Below are 25,755 nucleotides of genomic sequence, written 5' to 3' on the forward strand. Positions count from 1 at the left end.
AAGATTTATTGAGTGCTCATTATGTGCTCTCAAAGCACATTACTTGTAATTTTTCTTTTAATATTAGGGAAGGTACCATTTTTAAGCCCATCTTGTATAGATAAAGAAACAGACCCTTAGAGACATAAAGTAACACCAAAGATCATATTTTAGGAACTAAAAATGGTACTGAAACATAGGTACATTCCAAAGCATAGTAAGTACAATGCCCGTGCTTCTGTTTTTATGTAATAGCTGAAAATATTACCATTCTTTCATTAGAGAGAAAAAAAAAACACCCCTGCCACAAAAAGGGGCAACCATACAGTCAAATATAATCTTGGGATTCCTCAACTAAAATTCATTGCCTTTGCCTTTTCCAAATCTACAGTACACTTTGTTGGAATCTGAACTATATTCTCTACCTCTTTTTATTTAGCTCCTGGTAAAGCATGTGATTTCTTTTTTTCCTTTTTTTTTTTTTTTTTTTTGAGACGGAGTCTCGCTATGTCGCCCAGGCTGGAGTGCAGTGGCGTGACCTCAGCTGACTGCAAGCTCCGCCTCCCGGTTTCACACCATTCTCTTGCCTCAGCCTCCCGAGTAGCTGGGACTACGGGTGCCCGCCACCACGCCTGGCTAATTTTTTGTATATTTACTAGAGATGGGGTTTCACGGTGTTAGCCAGGATGGTCTCGACCTCCTGACCTCGTGATCTGCCCGCCTTGGCCTCCCAAAGTGCTGGGATTACAGGTATGAGCCACCACGCCTGGCTGCATGTCATTTCTTTTAGTATTGTTTTTGCTGCCAGTATTTTCTGTAATCTGAAGAAACAACTATTAACTCAGTTAAAGATGATTAGGGTAACTCTTAATATAAAAACTCCATGTAATAGGAAACATAAGAGCATATTTTTAAGGAAACAGAAAAAAGATCTTTATATATACACACACATAAAGCAACTATAGTTAACTGCTTGATTACAAATATTAAAATCAGATAAAAGAATTTTCAGTTGGAAGAAACTCTAGAAATGATCTAATTATTACATTTTATATATGGATAAATAAACTGGATGCAGAGAGGTAAAGTGAATTACCTTGCTCAATCTAATACAACTAAGACACTGTGGACATTTAACAAGGCAATAAATAATGTGGTACTTCTTTTTTTTTTGAGATGGAATCTCACTCTGTCGCCAGGCTGGAGTGCAGTGGCACAATCTCGGCTCACTGCAATCTCTGCCTCCCGAGTTCAAGCGATTCTCCTGCCTCAGTCTCCCGAGTAGCTGGGATTACAGGCATGCACCACCACGCCCAGCTAATTTTTGTATTTTTAGTGGAGATGGGGTTTCACCATGTCGGCCAGGTTGATCTCGATCTCCTGACCTTGTGATCCACCCGCCTCGGCCTCCCAAAGTGCTGGGATTACAGGCGTGAGCCACTGCACCTGGCTGGTACCTCTTAAATTAGCCAAGGAAACTTAAACAATACGTGAAGAGCAACTTTCCCACAGAAATAATGTAAAAAACTTTATTATATCCTTTCTAGAAGATGACTTAAAGTAAACAGTTAACTACTACTCTAAACACTAACAACTCAGCCCAACTGAGGGGAAAAATAATTATGTGAGAGGAGAAGGAGACCAAGAGCTACACTGGGAAACTAGTGGAAAGAGCTAACCCCAATCCTGTCCCAACACTAGTATCTAACATAATGGAAAGCTGTGGTTCTAATGAAGGCTTTTGAGGGCTTCTTGGTAACCAAAGTTTCTCAAAGCACTAAAAGGATACTTTTATAACAAGATGCAAGGTCAAACTGTAAGTAGTTAACATATGCAAACTTCACAGAAAGGATAAGCATAACATAATCCCAATACAAAACAAGAGAAACTGCAAGGTGAATACGTGACCGTGTACTCTACGATGACATTTACTAGTCTTTAAGTATCCTACTATATCATCTGGCAATGCCTAAGAACACTAACAGTACATTCCCCATGGGGCAGACCTTACAATTCTGAACACTAGCACATATACAATTATCTAAGATCAAAACAGAAAACTCCTAAGGCAAACGGGTAGAGAAAAAGTATCTGGAATGAGAACAGTTTTGAAAAGAAGTACTAACATTTATAATTAAAAATGTATTCTTTCTAAACAGAAAAGAATAAATATTCCATTTACCAGCAGGCATAATGAATGGGTGCCCAGTGGTCACTGTCTAATTGGTTGACTGAAAATCTTTCACTGAGAAGACGGCTTAGTAATTCTGAATCTCCTTCACAGGCGCTTCGGTGGAGAGGAAAATCATCTACCCACTGTCGTTCCCTAATCATTAAAAAGAAATTTTGAAAAATACAAACAGGACTGTTAAAACTGTTTCAAAAGAAATGTGACACATCTATGAAAGCTCTATATCACTGAGCAGCTGTAAACTCAGTAGTGACTACAATGCATACAAATTGCATATATAATTTTAAACAATAGTTTAAATTAGAATGTAAGTTTTTATAAAAGCAATGTGGAGTAAAACTGAAACAGTACTTGTCTTCTGTGACACTGCTCATGCTTCTCTGCCATTTTTCCTGTTTAGGTATTTGGATTTTTGAGTAGTCTGGAGCTCCTAGACCAAAGTATGGATTTATTACCACTTTATCTACCTAGAAAGGGAAAACAATAACAAAAACCCATTAAGAGCTTTGTCCTCTTAATGTTTACATGTTTATATTTTAAATTTATTTATTTATTTATTTATTTATTTATTTATTTACTGAAAATGAGTCTTGCTCTGTTGCCCAGGCTGGAGTTCAGTGCTGCGATCTCAGCTCACTCTGCCTCCCAGGGTCAAGCGATTTTCCTGCCTCAGCCTCTGGAGTAACTAAGACTACAGGGGTTTCACCACATTGGCCAGGCTGGTCCCAAACTCCTGACCTCAGGCAATCCGCCTACCTTGGCCTCCCAAAGTGCTGGGATTATAGGTGTGAGCCACTGCACCAGGCCTTCATGTTTATAATTAGTAATATATGTATATATCTCAGGAAAAAAAATTACACTTGAGATAAAACGTCTTTTAAATCAGAGCTAAAATTCATTCAACTCTTACCCGATTTGTATATTGAAGATCTGATCCAAACAAAGGGTTGTAAATACAGGTATCTGCTTTCTCTAGGGCTAACATTTTACTCTTTATTTCTAGTGCACTATAGCCCATATGTAGTGAGTTTTCTGTCTGACCTGATTCAGTAGCATATGCAGGATTTATGACATTAGTTTTTATCCGCTCAAGAGGAGAAGGTCGGAATAAAGCTGGAATAAAGTGAGATTGTGCATGACGTTCATCTAACCACCTGGCAAAATAAAAATAGAGGTAGAAGTAGCCATTCGAAAGTGAAGATCAAAAAGGTAGATTACTATCTAACTCTGATATATGACACTTGTAGATATTACTTTCAGATTTTTATAATTTTAATTCAGTGTTAGTTAAGTACTTTATTATTTTTAAAATTTATTTATATTGCAAATTGATTTTAACAATTAAGAAAACATGCATAATACTGTACATACTTTCGGGGCACATGTGATAATACGTTCATATGATCTGTAAAGATCAAGTCAGTATACAAATACTTCATTTATTATTAATAAAAGTTTTCTTAATGGATACAGCAAATAAATTTTTTAAATGTATATGCCATTATAGTAATAAAAACTCCTTTCAAAAAACATAAAAGTACTGTTAAAATTCAAACTACTGAGATGTAGGTGACATTAGCCCTCTTCTTACAGAAAGACAAAGGCATAAGAGGTTGAATGACTTATTCACTGATAAGAGTAACTCAATATTAAATGTATAGTTTCATAACAGGGGAATCTCAATTCTTAAGCCACGGCAGTGTTTGCCATTTCTGAAAAATAAAATTAACATGCTGTACCCAGGCCAGGACAACCTTATCTTGGGGTTTTTCATTTTTATATTAGAATTGAAAAACTTACCATTTTTTAAATACATATATTATTTTCATTATTTTCTTCTCAAAGTGTCTGTATCTATCAGAACTAACTTCTACTATAAACATGTATTTGATTAATTAAAAAATACTTCTAATGGCATTTCTTACTTATCCAAGGCTATTAACATCCTTGCTGTAAGTGTAGCAAAGTGAGTACTGGATTCACTACAGACTCGCATGATATCTTGAAAGCAGTAAAAAATTGGGCATCCTGGGGTATATGTATATTTAGTATTATCTGAAAAAGAAAAATAAAGAATTATGTTACCATATAAAAGGTTTACATCTGCATGTTTTCATCTAAAAATATATGTTACAAAATTAACACTTGTTAAGCATAAAATAAATTGTTCTAGATTTGGAATTAGAAGGCCTGGATTCAAGTGATGACTAGCTCTGTGACCTTGTCCACTCAGGTAAATGCAACATTTAGAATTTTGGAGGACTGCAGAAACTGTTTCCCCTTTATCTTCCTCAACAATGTTGTAAAACTCATTAATAAGATTTCCAACGCTACTTAAGATACTGAACTTTTTAACCTAAGTATGCCTGGAAAAATATATCTGGAATGCTGCAGCTGCCTAATAAAACACATGTGAGCACTGTGTAGCAGCAGGCTGATGGGATGTCCACAGTAGGTGATTAATACAGTATATCATCAGTATTATTACTATCTTACATGATGCTAGTGCTCTGTAGTTTCCAAGGTTATTTCGTATCCAATACCTCATTGAATTTTCCAGCACCATGAAACAAGTGGAAGCAGGTAGCAATATTGTCCCTATTTTACAAATAAAGAGCTAAAGAGGAGATTTGCCCAAGGTCACAAAATTATAGGGCTGCAAGGTCTGTACTGAAACTCAATGTGTTTATTATGCCAGGGTGTCAAATGAATAAAATACTACATTTTCACATTAGGTTTCCTTTTTAAAAATATTACTGATACTATTAGGCAGATTATATTAGAACCATTATTGATTCTTGTCCCAAATACAAGATAGGTTCTGATCATAATCTGTTAATTTTCCAGAATACTTCAGGATCAATTTTTATTTTATCTATGGCATATCTTTAGAAAAATCCTTTATTGTAACCTGAGCACTTTAAATTTCAATGATGCCTTCCCTCCTCATTTCTTCATCCTTTTAAAAACTAAAACAAAAACATTACTGCTGAGCCAAGAAGCCTGTATATTATTTTGAAATCAAAATGTCTTTAACTAACATATTTCCCTTCTTCTATTAATTTTAAAATATGTATTTTATAATATTATAGTAGTAACTATGAATGCAAATTCCTAAGTTCCTCAGTAACCTTTATTAGCATCTAAAGTATATGAGGATTTGTAAGATATATTTAGACTTTACCTTTGACAACTGATGGAACAATAAATAATGACGCTTCTCTGCCCATCTTCTCTCCATCCAGAGGAAATTTTTTCATTAGTACAACTCGTTTTCCTAATCATTTTTAAAAAGTTAGCAAAACAAAAATAATACACTTTTAAATCTTACAAATTACCTTGAGAATTAGAAAATAGATACTTCAAAAGGCAGCATTAAGAGGAACTGAAATATACTAAGTCAACTTTATTATATGTACTAAAAAAAACTGATAAATGCAAAATCATTCTGTGGACAATCCTTGTAGATTTAGGGTCCTAGTCTTGACCCCCTAGAAGAGAAGCTTCCTAAGCAAAGCTAGGAAAACTGTTTTGCTAAGAGCTGAGAAGGCAGAACAACAATGTACTCTGTAGGGTCAATAGGCATATACCACCTCACTCAACTAGGATAGAGACAGTAAGAATTTTATTATATTCTGGCATATGTAAGTTTCAGAGTCTTAATGTTTAGTGGCTCTTCATTTAATATTTAACCTCCATCCTCAATTTCAGGTTTTATTAAAATCTGATTGGGCTACAAACTATTGTTCTGAATTGTAACTACCATTCTTATGTTTTTCCTGAATTGGCAGTAAGTTATTAATGAATAATAACCTACAAGTCTTGTATTCTAAAACCCCTCATCCTCTAGACCTTTGTCATACTTTCAATGGCTTCCAATTTCCTCACCCTAAGAAACAGAACCTCGTTCCTGACCAAGGTAGAAATGCCTAGTAGGCAGGTGGGATGCCTTCTGTGGGCAGGTAAATGATGCAAGACTTCAAATAGATTCATTTATTCACAAAATATCAGAGTCAATATTTGTGATTATTAAGACCTTCTATATTATAGCCCCCAATTATTTCACGAAATGAACACTTGTACAAAATATAAGTGTTAGATACAGAACATTCTAATATACTTCAGAGGCACTATTTCTTTTGCCTGGCTTGAAGTCTTGTCTCTACTTAATCTTTCCTGCCTTGCTGTTTCCCCAAATCCAGTTATGATCTATTATTTAAATGCCTATTTTGCAAATTATATATGTAACTATGAGATCTGTCAGTGGGGCAGGGAAGCACTGACAAGTTAGGAGATGAAAGTTCTAGTCCTAATTCCTCTACCAATGGAAATGCTTATAGGAGGAGACAGCCTATGCCTGCATTCCCATTTTACAGATGTGAAAATCACTACCTATCAACGGGATCAATTTAAGAATTTCATGTATAAGTGTAGTAGTGCTTTGTAAATGACATACAACACAGTACAAAAATATTAAGCCTAACCACTGCTAATAGTCATTTGTGATTTTCATGTGATGTTTACATAAGGAATCATATTACTTCAAAAATATTTTATAGACTTAGAAAAACAAATAGGATACTCAGGATAGAGTATGGCTCATTAATATATTATGCTTTTCTACTTTAATTTCTTGATAAAAGCTCCCTGAAAATATATTAGTACATTTTATGTCTGAGTATACAGGGCAAAATGGTGCTAGATACGTTTCTCGGTGACTGTCCACTCATAACTCCTCCTAAGGGAAACTACCCAGCCCTCTGGATCAGGGCAAGTTTTTGTTAACAGTGAGATCTCTTCCTTATCCCTCTGGGTAAAAGGACCTAGTGGCAGAGCTTAGTTAATGCATAACAAATTATGACTTGTCTATAATTTATGTCTATAATGATTTGTCAGCTTAAATATGTGATTTAGATAATCAGATTTCTGTCTCGGGGATTTGGTGTCAGGATAGATGCTGATAACTATAACGATCTGGCAATAGTAGAATAAGTTCAGATGAAAATTTATCAGAGAAGTCCAAGACTGAGGTAGATGAGACTGACCAATCTGTGGCATCCAAAGACAGTCTTCACATGCCTTGATTCCCAAAAAAGGATAGCTCCCTCCACCTTTTTAATAAGCTAAGATTGCTTTCTTGATCTTCTTATTATACAGTGAATCTGGTAATTAGAGAAAAGGAATTCTCTTTGTAAGACTCAGAGTATTTATCAGAGATCATATGCAGGAACTTTTTTTTATTTTTTTGAGATGGAGTCTTACTCTGTTGCCCAGGCTAGAGTGCAGTGGCACAATCTTGGCTCACTGTAACCTCCATCTCCCGTATTGAAGCAATTCTTCTGCCTCAGCCTCCTGAGTAGCTGGGACTACAAGGCGTGCACTACCACACTGGGCTAATTTTTGTATTTTTGGTACAGATGGGGTTTAACCATATTGGCCAGGCTGGTCTCGAACTCCTGACCTCATGAAACACCCACCTCAGCCTCCCAAAGTGCTGGGATTACAGATGTGAGCCACTGCGCCTGGCCACAGGAACTACTTATAATCCTGAGTTAAAATCCTTACAGTCCCAACCCACAAAAACTCTTCAGGCTCTATTAGGGGAAGTAACCTATCAGGGAGCTAAAATACAGTGAATGGTACATCCAAAAGTTAAGAAACACAGGCTTATAGCTCAGTTATGTATCTCTAGAAAACAAATATCCAAAATAACTAATAAGTCAAACCACAGGATTTGGCTGTATCTCTGCAACAAAAATAATCTCTTTACTGAAACTGATGAATCAGACAACTAATCCCTATAAAAATGTACACTGAATAAGCTTTGAAAAACCAAAAAAGTAGGCATAGAGAGGTATGCTTTACTTCACTAACAACTGTTTTCTACTGCTGCTTGACTGAATTGGCTTTACTTTTTAAATTGTAGTAACTGAATCCTGGATGTAGTTTGTAGTTTCTGTAACATTTGACTGCTATCTGTTTCTATAGCCTGAGAAAATGGATCATTACTTTCTAATCACGTTCAAAGGCTATTATGTAATATTTTAAAGGGGGCCTCAATCTTTCAGGGTTAATACTTGCACAATTCAGTCTGATTTTCTGAAAAGGGTCTTCTTTCTATGACCAAATAGGAAGAAAACCTCTGCTACCTGGTAATTTACAGGACTTTCCCTAATCCACGAATATTAACTTTTACTTAGTTTTGGAGAGATGAGTATAGTTTCCTCTGTCATTAAGTAGAGAAACAGGAATAGTAGTTAAAAGATACTTACCTAGGGAACTATACTTCACACCAACATTGTGAATTCTTTAAATACTTTTCAACTTTTAAAAAATTTGTCAAGTTACATCTTGAAGGGGCTGGGGTGTACCTTAAAAAACACTTAAGTTTTTTTTGCAAGTTTGTTAAATGTAAAGGAATATAAAAAGAAATTGGTTTAATATGTGTATATTTTTAAAAGAATCTATCTCCACAAGTATTTTAAACAATGTATTTTTTAAAAAAGAAGTTTCCTACCTCTGATACCCTGGTTTGCAGGAGAAATTGGTTTAGTGGTTTCTACTACATAATCCAAAATGCCTTGTGTTATTTCACTGTTGCCTTGAAGTTTCGTTTCCAATAAAACTTTCTTTCTCTTTTTTTTCTGTCCTTCAATGGGAACCTCATGCAACAAAATCTTAGATGAGAAAAACAACATTAAGAGAAAGCTTAAAATAAAGTCTACTTGCCCTAGAAAACTACAATAAGCTAGTAGTCTTTCTCAACTCTAGCTGCATATTAGAATAATTTGGGAAGCTTTAAAACAATAGCAATGCCCAGCCCCATCCCACACGGATGGGAATGTCTGGGGTCTGGTTCTTACAGTTTTAAAAGTTCCCCAGGTGATTCTACAGTGCAGCCAGGAGTGAGAAATGGTAAGCTACAGCACTGCTGAAGCAGTAGCCTACTGAGAAATCCCACAGTACCCTTTAACAGGTTTCAGACAACCTTAAAAAATCAGTTTAAAGGAAATGCTAGATAAATTAGGTTAAATTATAAGTATTTCATATTGCTTGAAATCTGTTGCATAAAAAAGGTAACAATTCAGTTATATACATGTATATGTATGTACATATAGTCTTAATTACATGTTTACTACTAATAACCTACGTGTCAATAAACAGCAAATGGTCAAAAGGCACGCAGCAGAAAAAAGACAAAATAATGGGCAGAGACCTAAAATAATTGGCTTGTTAATACGAATTTACAAGATATAATAAGGCTTTATATATGAATGATAATACAGAATGACATTCAATGGTAGAAATAAATTATTATGAAATGTTCTTACTTCATATGACTTAGCTCTGTATTCCCGAGAATTGAGACTGGCAGTATTCTTTGGACGAATAACAGCAACATATGCATCTTCTATGTTTTCCGGATTTCCCATTGCTTTATAAAACAAATAAAAAATCCCTTGAAAGATTAAATGACACATTTGATGGCAACATAAAAAAAAAAGTAACACATCTTAAATTGAAAAATTTTATTTCCACATAATCATGTTGAAAAAATTTTTAAAAAAATAACATATTCTCTATCCTAGAATATATAGTGCCTAAAAGGCAAGCCAGGAATGACTTTGACTGCATCTTTACTGTTCAACTACTCAAAACTTTAGCTGATAATTTAAGATTTCCTTTGTATTTTTTTCCTTTTAAAATAGGGTTATACATTTTCATAGGTGTTAACTGCATAGTAAGAATCTGCCTTTGGGGCCAAAAAAAAGTGATTATGATTATAAAATATCTTGTAAATAATGACTTGAAATAGTGATTCAGAATAATATACACTTTTTCCATAAATTACAAAAGTGAATGTTAGTTATACTGTTAACAGTTTGGAAGTTGGAAATGGTAGATGTTTTACATCCATTGACATTTATTCCAGAACTTTTAGCAAGGAGAACTTTGATATTAGACATTTAGATGAGCTAAAGCATAGTATATAATTTTCTTTCGAGTTGCTTATCACAGAACCAAAACTATTTGGTCAGTTAATAAAAGCCTTATGATGGTGATTTAAGAATCTTCCATTTCCCTCATCGAATTCCTTGATAATCCAATTTTTTTTTTTTTTTTTAAACAGAGTCTTGCTCTTTCGCTGAGGCTAGAGTGCAGTGCACAATCTTGCCTCACTGCAACCCTCGCCTCTTGGGTTCAGGTGATTTTCCTGGCTCAGCCTCCTGAGTAGCCGGAATTAACAGGCGTGTGCCAGCATGTTCGGTTAACTTTTGTATTTTTTAGTAGAGATGGAGTTTCACCATGTTGGCCAGGCTGGTCTCAAACTCCTGACCTCAGGTGATCCGCCTGCCTCAGCCTCCCACAGTGCTGGGATTACAGGCGTGAGCCACCACACCTGTCAATAATCCAAATTTTTTATTCCAAATATATTCACTGTGTGTGTGTGTATATGTGTCTGGGTGTATGTGTGTGTACATGCATATACTTTGTCCCCCTAAATCTTAAGACTCCATTGCGCAATTTTCAACAAGTGACTGAATTTCAACTACAATCTTGGTTGTATAATAGTTATCTTCATTGAGTAAATTTCTTTAATGGCTACGCTAAAGTGCATCTTTCTGTACTGATTATTTTCTCTCTCTCTCTTTTTTTTTTTTTAAAAGCTTCTCGCCATTTATTTGTCAGCAAATTTCTAAAAGAACATTAAAGAAAGAGCTTCTTTCCCGGCTATGTTGAGATGAACTTCTTCAGTTTTTAAAAAACCACTAGGCATTAAAATTATCTGTTCATATTTAATGAGTTCCCTACTGCTGCAACTCTCAAGATAGACCATTTTGAAGAAAGGGTTTTGAATGTTATTTGAGAGGAGATAGAGTAATTATCCTGTTTTTTCCACTGCAGCTGAAAATACCACTCTGTAACTTTTAATTCACTTCCCTAAATAACAATGCCTTATGATTGTAAAATTACCTTAAGAAGAAGTTCTGTTAAAATACAGTAGCTTTTGGCATTTTTCACAAACTTTAGCCTAAGATTAAAACAACCATTAAAATTATTGTACGAAAATTTTACATAAAATAAGTAACTTTCAAGTTTATCTTAGATTCTAAAACTTTCCATTGATTTAGATCCAAAAAAACCCTATGGATCTTTCACTAGAAAAAATACAGTAAAACATTAGGATAGAGACATTTCATTGTGTGAAAAGTTTTGAGGACATTTCATTCTTTATCATTATATACTTCATGAAATTTTTTTCAGTCCAATTTTTTTCATAAGATCATTCTTAAAACCCACCTCATGCACCAGACCTTCCTACATCATGTGAAAAGGATGAGGCCTTTTTCTTCTCAGAATTTCTATTTAGCAATTACTTTTCACCACAGATTAACAATGACTTGGAGATAATAAACCTTTACAAATTATGAGACAGACGCATTGAAGACTGCAAGCCCCAAAAAGAAAGACATTGTATCGTGATATAGGGCACAATTACAGAAACCATTTTTTCTATTAAGGACCTAAAAGAGAAATCAAGTAATTCTTAGTTTTCTAAACACAATTTAAAGCAAATCAATTCCTATCTTGGTCAACTCATGTTAAGAAAACATTTACTAGAAAAGTACTTTGTCAATACTCATCACTTCTCTAGAATATTTAATTAATACTGCACAGAACCCTGAACTTTTAAAAGGTAAACAAATGTGATTTTAAAAAGACATAACTATGAAAGTAACAGTATCTGGTTTTCTTAAACCAAACACTTTTTTTTTTACCATATCCCCAAAATATTCTTAAAATTCATTTTCAAGAACTATTCGTACTTGACTACTAAAAATCTACATTCTTCCAGTGACATGAAAGAAGGAAACAAAGGCTTAAGTCAGGAAAATAACAAAAGTAACTAACATAGGAAGGTAAAACTGCTAAGGGAGAAACACATACAAATTGATAGAGACGGAGTTTCTAGAAAATGAGTAGCTTGAACTAAAATACGAGAAAGGTATAACTAGAGTTTGCAATATGTTTAGACTGAGTCTGAGAAGAGGGTTCAAGTGAATAAGTACAGGAAACGTGGCATTTTGTTATATGGCTCACTCTATTCTGGAAAATGTTAGGCACAAATGATAATATGCTGCCTAAGTAATAAGACCGTATAAACTAGTGGAAGTGGTCCTTAATTGGGGAGTGGCACCTACCTGGGATCACTGGAAAATATGGAGGGCATTTCTGGTTGTCACTAGGACTGATGAGGGGAGATGTACAACTGCCATTTAGTGTCCATGGAACAGGTTTGCTAATATCCTCTTAGTATGCTAGACAGCGTTTGCAAACAGAAACTGTAAAGGCACATAAGCACTCCAGAAGAGTAAGAAAATAATGAGGCTGAGATCTTGGGTTAGACCAGCGAGATGAAATACTTCTGGTGAGGCTAAAAACAACATGTAGAAAAAGCGATGAAAGCCAAAAACCTTAAAAGGTGGAGAAAGGTGTAGAGGCGAGAAATGAGTTAGATGGGGAGAAGTGAGTTAGAATGACAAGCTGTGAATCCCTGTCCCTGCAATGACAAAAATACGTAATCACTCTGCCTGGGAGGTTTCTTCCTGCGCCACCACCCATCAACGTCCACTACCGGGGAAAAATGTAAGTAAGCCTCTTTGTTCAAAGAGTTTCCACCCAAAAAGTGGCTTTGGTTTCTCGGTAACTACGTGTGAAAAATAAACTCCTTGCCTGGGGCAACTAGATGTGGAGATAGTTCAGTCTCCCACCTCTGTTTTCCCTCGCTGGAGTCGAACTTGCTCCTCCTGTTTCCCGAAGGACACCGAGAGGTCCCACCCGTATGGCCTGCCGCGAGTGCCTCTCCGGCCGCTACATTCAACTAAATGGGTGGGACAGTCACCTGGCGAGGGGGCACAGGGACCGTCACCGCTTTCTCATTCCTCCTTCCCTCCTCCCAGGCACAGCAGCCCGGCCCAGCTTCCTGTGACAGAAAAACCCTCAGTCGCCAAAAGAAAGCCGTCCTGAGGGTTCCCGCGCGCTCCCCACCCGGCACCCCAAAAGCTGAGGTCTCTGGAATCGGAAACCCTCTTGCCCACCTGCTCTTTACTGTCCTTCCCTCTCCTCGCACCTCAGCACCATTCACCCTTCACCCTCTCCCAAAACTATGGGGTCCCAGGTCTTCAAAGGCCTTAGCTTTCCACCCAGCCGCTACCGTAGCTACGAAATCGCTTCCGGGTTCACACCCTTTGCAGCCTCGCGGTTGGCGGTGGAAGAGCTTCCGGGTCGGCCGCCGGGCTGCTGCCGTTCTTGCTGCTTTTCTCTGGACCTGCAGTCTCTCTGGGGCTGGTGGCAGGCGACTAGGAGACTAGGGTGGTGGCGGCGGGGGTGCCAGCGGCTGAGTAGGAGCCGGAGGCGGGGGAGGGGAAGAGGGCGGCCGGGGCTGCGCGCGCGCAAGGCTGGAACATGAGCCGGACTTGACCGCGAGGCGGAGGCAAGAGCCACCGCCCCCTCTTCCCCTCCCCCGAGTGAGGCGGCGCAGCGGCCGGAGAGGGATGGGGGGCGCCCGCCCAGTCTGAGCCTCGCCGCCGGCGCCTTCGGCTCACGCAGCGCTTCCCGCGGGCCGCCACTGCGCACCCTGGGCCACATCAGCCTCCTCCTGACGGGTGCACCCGGGCCGGCGGGGAAGGGGCACCCGTCCGAGTGGGTGGGGCGGGCAGGGTACCTAAGGTCACCAGCTCGGCTGTAGAGGCAGGGGCGGCCGAGGCGGAACTGCGGAGTTGCTGGGTCCACCGACCCTTACCCTCAGCGGGAGAAGTAACCGTAAGTCTGAGCTTCGCGGTACGAATCTGTTTGAGGCTGCCTCTACCCATTTGTGGCTCCGAGTTCAGAGCTATCTAGTTCACACCCTCCTGGATCTACTAGGAGTGTGCCTGTCTCCTGTTTTGGAGCATTGTCCCTCTGTCTGTCCCCATCCCTGAACAGGCAGCATTCTCCGCCCACAGGGCTTTTCTCCCAGCGAATTTGCAAGCCTCGGGTTTTCGTGACGCGTCCCATCCTCCCCATCTGGATGCATCTCCTTGTCCCTCTGTCCTCAAAGGATCTGTGTCCTTCCTCGCAGCCTCCCTCCCCCCCCCCCATCCCCCCATCCTTTGAGACGTGGAAAGCCACGGGTTCTGCCGACCTCGGGGGTTAGAGACAGTCTTGAGAAGCGGATGGGTAAAAGTGCTCTGCAGGGCTGTGATGGGTGGGGATAGGTGCAGATGGCTCCAGTGAACCTTTATTTTTGCAGCTTCTGCCACCAAAACAAAAGAATGGAGCGCTCCCCTGTATTATGATTGTTCTGCCTATGTATGAGCTGTTTTCTGTACGTAGCTGTTTGAGTCGCAGGAAATTGAAACTAGAGCTGTAATAAAGCATCTCCTGAGGAGATTTTGAGAATTAGTCTCCGAAGCTCGATTCACGCGGAATGGCATATCGAACAATCTTGTATTGAAATGACCATCCATTTCAGAAGAGCTTTACTGGTAGAGCTGATAGATAAATGTAAAGATAAGAATCTGCTGTTTCAAGTAGTGTATTTTAGATACCTTTAAATTTTATTGTTTTAATTTTCATCTATTTCTTAATTTGTGAAGTAGGTGGGTATGTGTAAGGTGTAAAAATCTTTGTATTGGAAGCTTTTGCTTTGTTACAAGCTTTTGCTTTGTTTCTTTTGAGACAAGAGACTTTTAAAGATCATATTAGATTGTACTTGATAATTATTTTGAATTCTTAATTCCAGAGAAATCTTTTTTTGTATCAGCCACTCACAGATGTTACTCACATTGGTGCCTGTGACCTTCCTGCTTCTTAAACTGTGAATGTCTTCAGTGTATTTTCAGAGTTTGGAACTAGACGTTTTTTCTCATTAGAATTTGATTTGCTTTTTAAACTGCTACTGCAGAACTTTCCAGAAATTAGATTTAAAAATAATTTTAATGCTGTCAGTGATTGGACAATAGCTCTTATATGACTTTATGCATTTGCTACTTTTTAGAGCACTATAGGAAGCAAACGATGATTTAAGAATAATTTTACTGTGTACTGCAGGTTGTTATTCTGCAAACTACTGTGTAGTGTAGGCTGGTAGCTTTGGTATTTTGTATTGCTGAAAAACATTGTTATTTCATTAAGAAAGATGGGTGTATTTAATGATTTTTCCCCCCAACTTCCTTTCAGCAGTTAATTTTGGGCTATTATCTGATTTGTAACTTCTCACTGTTCACAGATTTTAATTTGAAGTAGGCTCAGGAGATGTAGTTCCAACTCTCTCTCTGGAAATGTACTTAGCACAGAAGCCAAGCACTGTACAGAGTTGAGTGTATTATTAAGGGTGTGGCTTTTGCTTTCTGTAAAATTGTTCAGTTTCTGAATAAGAGTAGGGTGCTCTAGTGAGGTGATGGGCGCTATCTTGGAGAAGTCTTAGAAAAAATGTTGTTGATTCTCTCTTTTACTTGGGGTAGGATGGGGAAGATAGGACCATATTTTCCTATTTCACTGTTCCCTTGACCACTACACCGAGAATTTTGAGTTTTCAATATGTAAGGAGTCTGAAACTGTGCAGACTGTGCTGTAAACAAGGGCTCTAACAGGTAGGTGACTCCTGAAACATGGGAGGGAAGTTTTGTTAGCCACTCTTTTGTACTCCTATGGCACTGCCCACTTCTCAAAGAGTGAGTTTTCTTTCCTCTTTCTTTTCTGGGGTATGCACTCAAACTTCTGAAAGTGAAATATGTGTCTTTACAGCTTGCTGGTAGATAAAAGTGCAAGCTCATTTTCATATATAAGTAAATGGAAGAACTATGAATTAAGTTAATCTGAACGTCCTTGAAATGAAGTTGGAAAAGATTCCTCAATGCTTTAGGTAATTTTTCCCACTTTGAGGATGCATATAACATTTATTTAGATTAAGTTTTAAAATATTTCCTTCAAATATTTGACACATTTGCCAAAAAGGATTTGGGAGTGGACTAAGTCACTATTAAAGAGACCAGTCTGGGGGGACTTTTTATACATTGATCTAAAAATGCTTAGGTTTTTAATTTACTTTTCAAAGTGGCTTCCTTGGGGGAATGGTAATTTTTGGATTCTCAGTTTATTTTTCAGACAACCTCAGACTTCCTCTTTCTTTTCCAGATTCTCTCTCTCCTTTCCTTTCCTTTCCTTTCCTTTCCGTTCCTTTCCGTTCCGTTCCGTTCCATTCCGTTCCTTTCCTTTCTTTCGAGATGCAGTCTCACTCTGTCGCTAAGGCTGGAGTGCAGTGGTGTGATCTTAGCTCAGTGCAACCTCCGCCTCCCAGGGTCAAGTGATTCTCCTGCCTCAGCCTCCCGAGTAGCTGGGACTACAGGCGCCTGCCACCACACCCAGCGAATTTTTGTATTTTTAGTAGAGACGAGGTTTCACCATGTTGGCCAGACTGGTCTCGAACTCTTGAACTCAGGTGATCCCCCTGCCTTGGCCTCCCAGAGTGTTGGGATTACAGGCGTCAGCCACTGCACCTGGTCTTCCGGATACTTTGATGTCTATTTCATTTCCATAAACCTTTATTGAGCATCTGCTGTGTGTGCCAAGCACTTCATTAGGTTCTGAAACTACAAGGGTAAATTATTCAAGGTTCCTTTCCTCATTGAGGTTACCAGTCTAGATATTTGACTGTGATTTCTATTCACTTGCCTTTATTGGCTTCTCTTACAGGTTTTTAAGCCACTTGACCCTGTTTCTAGATTGTTTCATATTCTCTGTGTAAGAATATGCAGCCAGGCACTGTGGCGCACGCCTGTAATCCCAGCACTTTGGGAGGCCGAGGTGGGCAGATCATGAGGTCAGGAGATCGAGACCAGCCTGGCCAACATGGTGAAACCCTGTCTCTACTAAAGATACAAAAAACTAGCTGGGCTTGGTGGCACGCCCCTGTAATCCCAGCTACTTGGGAGGCGGAGGCAGAAGAATCACTTGAACCTGGGAGGCGGAGGTTGCTGTGAACTGAGATCTCGCCATTACACTCCAGCCTGGGTGACAGGGTGAGACTCCGTCTCAAAAAGTAAATAAATAAATAAATAAGAATAAGCACGATAGATGCCATTTACTGAGTGCCTAATTTGTGCCAGTCACCGTGCTAAGTGCTTTACCTACATTATCTCATTTAATCCTTAGAACAGTCCCAAAATATATATTATCTCCATTTAAAGACCCCCCCCACACACACAAATAAACTAAACTAATAATAATAATAAAAAGCGATACAGAATCTGGTGTATAGTATTACTGGATTTTTTTTTCCTTGTAATATTCTCGAAAAGATTTGACTTACAGTTCTTACAGGGGAGAAGCTGTCATATAGTCATTAACAGATTTTAATTCTCTAATATTGCTTTGAATAGAAAAATCCTAATTTCATAAGGTGCTAGTGTATTTTGCGTTCTAAAGCAGATAATTTGGCTGAGCTCGGTGGCTCATGCCTGTAATCCCATAACTTTGGGAGGCTGAGGCAGGTGGATCACCTGAGATCAGGAGTTCAGTACCAGCCTGACCAACATAGAGAATCCCCATATCTACCAAAAATGCAAAATTGGCCGAGCATGGTGGCACATGCCTGTAATCCCAGCTACTCGGAAGGCTGAGGCAGGAGAATCGCTTGAACCTGGGAGGCGGAGGTTGCAGTGAGCCGAGATCAGGCCACTGCACTCCAGCCTGGGCAACAAGAGCAAAACTCTGCCTAATAGGCCGGGCGCGGTGGCTCAAGCCTGTAATCCCAGCACTTTGGGAGGCCGAGGCGGGTGGATCACAAGGTCAGGAGATCGAGACTATCCTGGCTAACATGGTGAAACCCCGTCTCTACTAAAAATACAAAAAACTAGCCGGGCGTGGTAGCGGGCGCCTGTAGTCCCAGCTACTTGGGAGGCTGAGGCGGGAGAATGGCGTGAACCCGGGGGGCGGAGCTTGCAGTGAGCCGAGATAGCGCCACTGCACTCCAGCCTGGGAGACACAGTGAGACTCCGTCTCAAAAAAAAAAAAAAAAAAAAACTCTGCCTAAAAATAAATAAATAAGGCAGATAATTATATACTATCAAAATTAATTTTCAGTCGTTGTTTAAACTTTTGAAAACACATAATTCTAAAGTTCATTATGGTTAACTGTAACAGATCTTCAGGCATGTTTACCTTTTTTTCCCTCTAGTTCAGCAATGGGACCACAAGCTTTTAAGATGTGCTAGAAATGTGTGTATTCTCCAGGAAGGGTAGAGTATTGAGCCATGTGAAATCTATTCAGCTTTAAAAATTTTTGAGTTTAATTTTGGCAACTAAGGGCCTTGGAGAGTTTTAGTTTCTGCAATGAAAGTGTATTCTTTCAGATTTGAAAATTATCATACTCATTATTGGTAGGATATATGTTTTATCAGCAATTTGATATGGTTCAGTCTAATAATTTTTCGGACACTCAGCATTTTTTAAAACATGGTTTTCCACTGTCAACTGTTTTCTCCAAAAGTCTTATTTTTATCCTAAACATTTGATTCTATCATTACTTTTTAACCAAAAACTGTTAGCAGTTTGCTATTCTTAGGAAAATGATTTTTACTACTGGTTATGCACTCTTCTGTTTTTAGGACTTTAGAGCAGATATTTAATACTTGAGTTCCGAAGAAAGTTAATCCTTGATATTTTTCTGTCTTCAGTCTGACATACAATTTTAACTTATCATAGACAGTCCTTCCCTTTCAGTGTAGCAAAGTCCTTGCTACTCAAGTCACTATATTTTTCTCGTTGAAACAGTACTGGAGGTAGAATTCCTGTTCAAGGACATTAACAATGACTAAGTTATAAATGGGCTAGGTGCTGGGACTACAAAGATGAGTAAGTCAAGATTCCTTTCCTCACTGAGCTGTAAAATACTCATTTAAAATCCATGAAGAGAAGGGAGAGTTCATTGAGATGCTCTTAGTTCTCCAAATAGGCATAAAAACATTGCCCTTCTTGTTAATGTGTCCCTTCAGAGTATGGTAAAGGAAAGTATGTAAATCAACATATTCAGTCAGGGTTTTCTTTCTGTTTCTTGGCCTTAGGCAATAGGTGATTCACATTTGCTCTATCACTAGATGTTCTATATCACATCTTTATTTTCAGATGAAAAAATCATTTTGAAACAATTTCAAATTTAAAGAAAAAATGCCAGAACAGTACAAAGAACTTTTTTTTTTTTTTTTGAGAAGGAGCCTATGTCTGTCGCCCAGGCTGGAGTGCAGTGGTGCGATCTCGACTCACTGCAACCTCCGCCTCCTGGGTTCACTCCATTCTCCTGCCGAGTAGCTGGGACTACAGGTGCCCGCCACAACGCCCGGCTAATTTTTTGTGTTTTTGGTAGAGACGGGGTTTCACCGGATTAGCCAGGATGGTCTCGATCTCCTGATCTCGTGATCTGCCCGCCTCGGCCTCCCAAAGTGCTGGGATTACAGGCGTGAGCCACTGCGCCCGGCCACAAAGAACTCGTATATCCCCTTCACCCAGATTTCTCCTATTGTTAATGTTTTGCTTACTTCCATTGCCTGCCCTCTCTCTCTGTGTCTCCATACATACATACATACTCATTACAGTCTTTTTCTGAACCTTTTGGAGCAAACTGCCAACATGGTATCACATCACCCCTAAACACTACAGCGTCTGTTTCTTAAAAATAAGCGCTCTCTTATACAGCCAACATACTACCGTCCAAAGAAGAAAATCAACATGGATACAACACTGCTATCTAGTCCAAAGAATCTATACAAATTTCATCTACTATTCCAACAGTCTCTCTCTCTTTTCTGGCACAGGATCCTATCCAGGAATACGTGTTACAGTTAGTTATTATGTCTGTTCATAGTTCTTCAGCCTCAGTTTTCCATCTTTCATGTCCTTGATAGTTTTAATAAGTATATGCCCTGTATTCTGTGTGGTGACCCTCATCCTAGATCTATATGATATTTCCTCATGACTCCAATCAGGCCATGCATTCCTGGCAGTAATACCACAGAAATGCTGCTGTGCCCTTCTCAGTGTGTTGCATCTTGAGGCAAACTATGTAAAACCATGCCACTAATAGTGATATTGGCAAGATTATATTTGTGCCCTTTGTGATTGATTAGTGTTTGTGGAGATACATTCCAAAATTATGCTAGTATCGCGTTTCTCATCAACGCTCCACTCATTAGCTTTGGTGGGTGTCATTGGTGACTCCCACCTGAATTAACCACTTTTATGATGATTGCCAAATAATTTTTTTTTATTTCTGTTATTTCTTCTATACATATTAGTTGGTATTATGTTATAAGGTACTACTTTTTTTTTTTTTTTTTTTTGAGACAGAGTCTTGCTCTGCTGCCCAGGCTGGAGTGCAGTGGTCTGATCTTGGCTCACTGCAACCTCCACCTCCCAGGTTCAAGCAATTCTCCTGCCTCAGCCTCCCGGGTAGCTGAGATTACGGGCACCCGTCACCACTCCCGGCTAATTTTTGTATTTTTAGTAGATACGGGGTTTCACCTCTTTCTCTCTCACTTATTAAACTTAAAGCAGTAAAGACTCATGGATTTCGATTTTGTTAAATGTGTTCTGATTTGTTGCTATTATTATTTATTTTGCTTTTTAAGGTAGTCCTGATTTAGCCAGTGGTAGCCTCTTCAAGCTGGCTCCTCTGCCCGTATATCATGCCCCTATCTCATTCATTGTGCATTTTCTTAGGACTTTCTGGCAGAACAAGCTGTTCCTGGTTCATCTTGTGCTTTGTCTACTAGAGTAGACAAAGTAGACATTTCTCCAAGGAGCTCTGTTTTTGTTTTTTTGTGGGTTGGTTGTTTGGGTTTTTTTTTTTTTTTTTTTTTTTCTTGAAAGATGGTATTTAAAACAAAGATTTGGGGGCTTAGTTTGCTCATTGCTACTGGAATGTCATTGCTTCCAAGCCGTCATAGAAGACAGAATTAGGACACTTGTATATGGTTTATATACACACATATACAAAACACACACTCATATACATATGTAATTAGTTCTGTACCTGTGTGTACATATTACAGAATCATAAAGTTGTTACTGTAGTTCCAATTCTAGTCCAACACCCCAGGGTTTTTCCTAGCTTTCTCCCTTTAAGTGTTTATGAATGCCTTCTGCGGCAATAAGAAACTAGGCTTTGCATTAGCCTCAATATATTTATCATTTCCCCAGTTGTTTTACTTATTTGCCCAGTAGGCTACCATTCTCCCTGCCATGTAGACCATCTCCCACCTTCATCTACCCCTACTAATATGCATCATTAACTGCTGGGCCTGCTGGCTTTTGTGTCTGTGGATCCACAACCCTTCACTGAGCCTATGACTCTGTGCAGCTCTCTGTTTCCACACAACACCCATTGTCCTCGCCTCTAGGCTAATTAGCCTGCACTTTTGGTAGTCTTCCCAACATGACCTCACTGCCGTGCATCTTCAGCTAGCTTGTGGACACCTTTACATGTTCTAATAGTTAATTTTTAAATCAATTTCAAGAATTTACAATTATACATATATGTGGTAGAATATATACACATAGTTTCCCCACACACAAATGGTAACATACTATATTAAATATTCTACACCTTTTTTTTTTTTTTTACTTATCTTGAATACCTTTCCATTCTTTTTAACAACTTACGTAGTATTTCATTGTGCATGTGAGTTTGTATATACATCCAGAAACACGCATACACACACCTACACCTGCCTACCAGTGGTAAAATGTTTAACAGTCATAAATTTCTCCTGTTTTGGTAGTCATTCTTCTTTGCAGTGTGCCTTTGCTTTTTCTGTCTAGAGGTAGAATCTCTTTCAGTGAGCCGAGATCGCACCACTGCACTCCAGCCTGGGCGACAGAGCAAGACTCCGTCTCAAAAAAAAAAAAAAAAAGGAATCTATTTCTCCATCTCTTTCTTGAGTCTTGGCTGGCCTCATGACTTACTTTGATGAACGAATATGATAGAAGTGATCTATGAGTTCTGGAACCAACTCCTAACGAGGCTTCAAGGAATACTTTCTTGCTGCTGAGAGTGAGGAAGCTGGTTTAGTGTATGGAAGCAGTAGATGTGTCTTGCCGGAGAACCGAGATACCCCAGCTAACAGCAAGCACCAACCAGCAGGTGTGAAAGTGGGTTATCTAGCACCTAGTAGCCCAGCTGACCCTTTAGCTGAACGCACAGGAACCAGAGATGAAAACAGCAGAGAAACTGCTAGCCAACCTACAGAGTTGTGAAAAATAACATACTGTTTTGAGATACTAAGTTTGGGATGGTTTGTTCTGTAACAGTAGATACCTGAAACCTTAACTGTGTTCATTTTGGACATATGGATTGTCTCTAGTATTCTATTATGAATAATATGTAATTAATATCTTTGTGCATAGTATATACCAATTTAATTTTAATACTTAATGCTAAATTATTTTTCAGAAATATTGACACAATTCGTATTGTCACCATTAATGTCTGAGAGTAATTATTTCCTCTATCAACTGACTGTCACTGAATGCTTTTCTTTTATAATAAAATGAGTTTTTAAAAAAAGTTTCCTGTGGTGCATTTCCCTAACTACTCATGAGGCTAGCCATCTTTCAATGTATTTGTTGGGCATTTTGATTTTCAGTTCTGTGAATTGCTTATTCATATCTTTACTCATTTTTTCCTGTTGGATTTTTTTTCCCTTACTAATATGTTGGTGTTCTTCGATATCCTTATTATGGATATCATCCTTTAACTTAATTTACAAATAAGTTTTGTTAGTTTGCTTTTGTTTTAGTTTATGGTATCACTTATTGTAAATTTTTCTTTTGTCATTTCACGTAATCATTGATATGGTTTGACTATGTCCCCACCCAAATCTCATCTTAAATTCCCACATGTTGTAGGAGGGACCCAGTGGGAGGTAATTGAATCATAGCATGGGGGCAGGTCTTTCCCGTGCTGTTCTCGTGATAGTGAATAAGTTGCACAAGATCTGATGGTTTTAAAAAGGGGAGTTTTCCTTCACAAGCTCTCTTCTCTTTGCCTGCTGCCATCCATGTAAGATGTGACTTGCTCCTCCTTGCCTTCTGCCATGATTGTGAGGCCCCAGCCATGTGGAACTGTAGGTCAATTAAATCTCCTTTTCTTCCCTGTCTTGGGTATGTCTTTATCACCAGCGTGAAAACGGACTAATACAATCATCTATATCCGTCTTTTTAAGACTTTTTGATGTTCCTGTCTTGAGAATCTCTCTCTCCTCTCTAGGTTAAACAAACTTTTTCCTAAACTTTCTTCTAACTTTCTCATCAAATAGGAATCATGTTCAGCAGCCACAGAAATCCAAAAAAGGGTCGTATAAATAAACAAGGGGGATTATTTTCCTCAAGTAATGAGAAATTAGAGGTAGACTGTCCAGAGCTGGTATAGTGGTTCCACAGTGCTATCAGGAATGCAGGTTCATTTGTCTTTCTGTTTAGTCATCCAGGCTTGTCACCTCGTGGTCTTCAGATGGCATTCCAGACGGAGCAGTAGTTTCTTTATATTCTTTTGCTATCCGTGGCTCTGCTTGTTTTAACTGAGAATCATATCCAGTTTGGTGACTGTAACTTCTGGGGATGGGGCCAAGATAAAGCAGCTCCCTTCCCTCCCCCAGAATAACAAGTTCTTATGAAATATTTTTTTTCTGTTCTTTGAAAAAAATAGTGCTGATTTTGCTTTCTGTGCCATAATAAATATGTCTTCAGGATAAAGCCCCAGAATTTTTTTTCTTTAACCTATTGGGCTATCATGTTTTAAAGTTATTTATAAGCAAACAGGGAAATAAACGTGATTACATTCTCAAATTGGAAATGTTGGGAACATGGAACTTCAGCATTATGTTCAATAAGTAATATTTATTCAGAGTGTTCTGTGTGTCAGTAACTATGTTAAACAATGGGTATAAAACTGAATATGGTATGATCCTCATCCTCAAAGAGTTTACCAGATAACTCAGGAAGCAGATAAACATTTAATTATAGTTTTAGATGGTGAGTTGAGTGTAGTATCAAGTTATGGAGGAAGGACTTTGAAGTTAGTTGAGGGATGGGGAGCTATTATCATGGAACTTGATAGCGAAAACAACTTTTAAGCTGATACTTGAATGACTAGTAGGAGTTACCCTTTTCAGGAGGAGCTGGTAGGGAGGAGGAAGCAAATTCCACGTGCTTTAGTAGTTTAGTGGGCGAAATTGAGTTATAAGTCATAGGCTGTGAAGAGATGAATGCTGGTCTTAGCAGGGACTTTTCATTACAGCTGGGAACCTTAAGAAGGTTTTAAAATGGAATTGGACAAGATCAGATTTGTCTTTTTTTTTTTTAATTTTTTAAAATTACTATAAGTTCTAGGGTACATGTGCACAACGTGCAGGTTTGTTATATATGTATACATGTGCCATGTTTGTGTGCTGCACCCATAAACTCGTCATTTACATTAGGTATATCTCCTAATGCTATCCCTCCCCCTGTCCCCTCCCCACAATAGGCCCCGGTGTGTGATGTTCCTCTTCCTGTGTCCAAGTGACCTCATTGTTCCAATTCCCACCTATGAGTGAGAACATGCAGTGTTTGGTTTTCTGTTCTTGCGATAGTTTGCTGAGAATGATGGTTTCCAGCTGCATCCATGTCCCTACAAAGGACACAAATTCATCCTTTTTTATGACTGCATAATATTCCATGGTGTATATGTGCCACATTTTGTTAATCCAGTCTGTCACTGATAGACATTTGGGTTGATTCCAAGTCTTTGCTATTGTAAATAGTGCCGCAATAAACATACGTGTACATGTGTCTTTATAGCAGCATGATTTACAATCCTTTGGGTATATCCCCAGTAATGGGATGGCTGGGTCAAATGGTATTTCTAGTTCTAGATCCTTGAGGAATTGCCACACTGTTTTCCACAGTGGTTGAACTAATTTACAGTCCCACCAACAGTGTAAAAGTGTTCCTGTTTCTCCACATCCTCTCCAGCACCTGTTGTTTCCTGATTTTTTAATGATTGCCATTCTAACTGGTGTGAGATGGTATCTCATTGTGGTTTTGATTTGCTTTTCTCTGATGGCCAGTGATGATGAGCATTTTTTCATGTGTCTATTGGCTGTATGAATGTCTTCTTTTGAGAACTGTCTGTTCATATCCTTTGCCCACTTTTTGATGGGGTTGTTTGTTTTTTTCTTGTAAATTTGTTTGAGTTCTTTGTAGGTTCTGGATATTAGCCCTTTGTCAGATGAGTAGATTGCAAAAATTTTCTCCCATTCTATAGGTTGCCTATTCACTCTGATGGTATTTTCTTTTGATGTGCAGAAGCTCTTTAGTTTAATTAGATCCCATTTGTCGGTTTTGGCTTTTGTTGCCGTTGCTTTTGGTGTTTTAGACATGAAGTCCTTGCCCGTGCCTATATCCTGAATGGTATTACCTAGGTTTTCTTCTAGGGTTTTTATGGTTTTAGGTGTAACATTTAAGTCTCTAATCCATCTTGAAGTAATTTTCGTATAAGGAGTAAG

General features: G+C 38.6%; 2 protein-coding genes across 30 annotated transcripts in view; one reads left to right on the top strand and one right to left on the bottom strand.

Annotated features, from left to right (window-relative positions):
- KRIT1 (KRIT1 ankyrin repeat containing) overlaps positions 1 to 13,583 on the bottom strand; it is a 47,182-nt gene extending 33,599 nt beyond the window's left edge. The window contains exons 1-9 of one of the 24 annotated variants that reach the window (XM_009203448.4): positions 13,273 to 13,583; positions 12,376 to 12,608; positions 9,502 to 9,605; positions 8,688 to 8,847; positions 5,355 to 5,447; positions 4,096 to 4,225; positions 3,081 to 3,324; positions 2,522 to 2,637; positions 2,162 to 2,305 (exon numbers count right to left, since the gene is read on the bottom strand). In XM_009203448.4, the coding sequence (XP_009201712.1) occupies positions 2,162 to 2,305; positions 2,522 to 2,637; positions 3,081 to 3,324; positions 4,096 to 4,225; positions 5,355 to 5,447; positions 8,688 to 8,847; positions 9,502 to 9,603 (989 nt within the window). In that variant the 5' untranslated portion in view covers positions 9,604 to 9,605; positions 12,376 to 12,608; positions 13,273 to 13,583. Of the gene's footprint in view, positions 1 to 2,161; positions 2,306 to 2,521; positions 2,638 to 3,080; positions 3,325 to 4,095; positions 4,226 to 5,354; positions 5,448 to 8,687; positions 8,848 to 9,501; positions 9,606 to 11,146; positions 11,205 to 11,473 lie in introns of all 24 variants that reach the window. The other 23 variants (XM_009203446.4, XM_017956981.3, XM_017956975.3 and 20 more) reach the window with 23 other exon arrangements.
- Positions 13,457 to 25,755, top strand: part of ANKIB1 (ankyrin repeat and IBR domain containing 1) — a 155,984-nt gene continuing 143,685 nt past the window's right edge. For 3 of the 6 annotated variants that reach the window (XM_021936050.2, XM_021936053.2, XM_021936055.2), the window contains exon 1: positions 13,665 to 13,996. The gene's annotated coding sequence lies outside the window, so the exon portion shown is untranslated. Of the gene's footprint in view, positions 13,997 to 15,961; positions 16,080 to 25,755 lie in introns of all 6 variants that reach the window. The other 3 variants (XM_021936052.2, XM_021936054.2, XM_021936051.2) reach the window with 3 other exon arrangements.

Source organism: Papio anubis, chromosome 4 (genome assembly GCF_008728515.1).
Source record: "Papio anubis isolate 15944 chromosome 4, Panubis1.0, whole genome shotgun sequence".
NCBI lineage: Eukaryota > Metazoa > Chordata > Mammalia > Primates > Cercopithecidae > Papio > Papio anubis.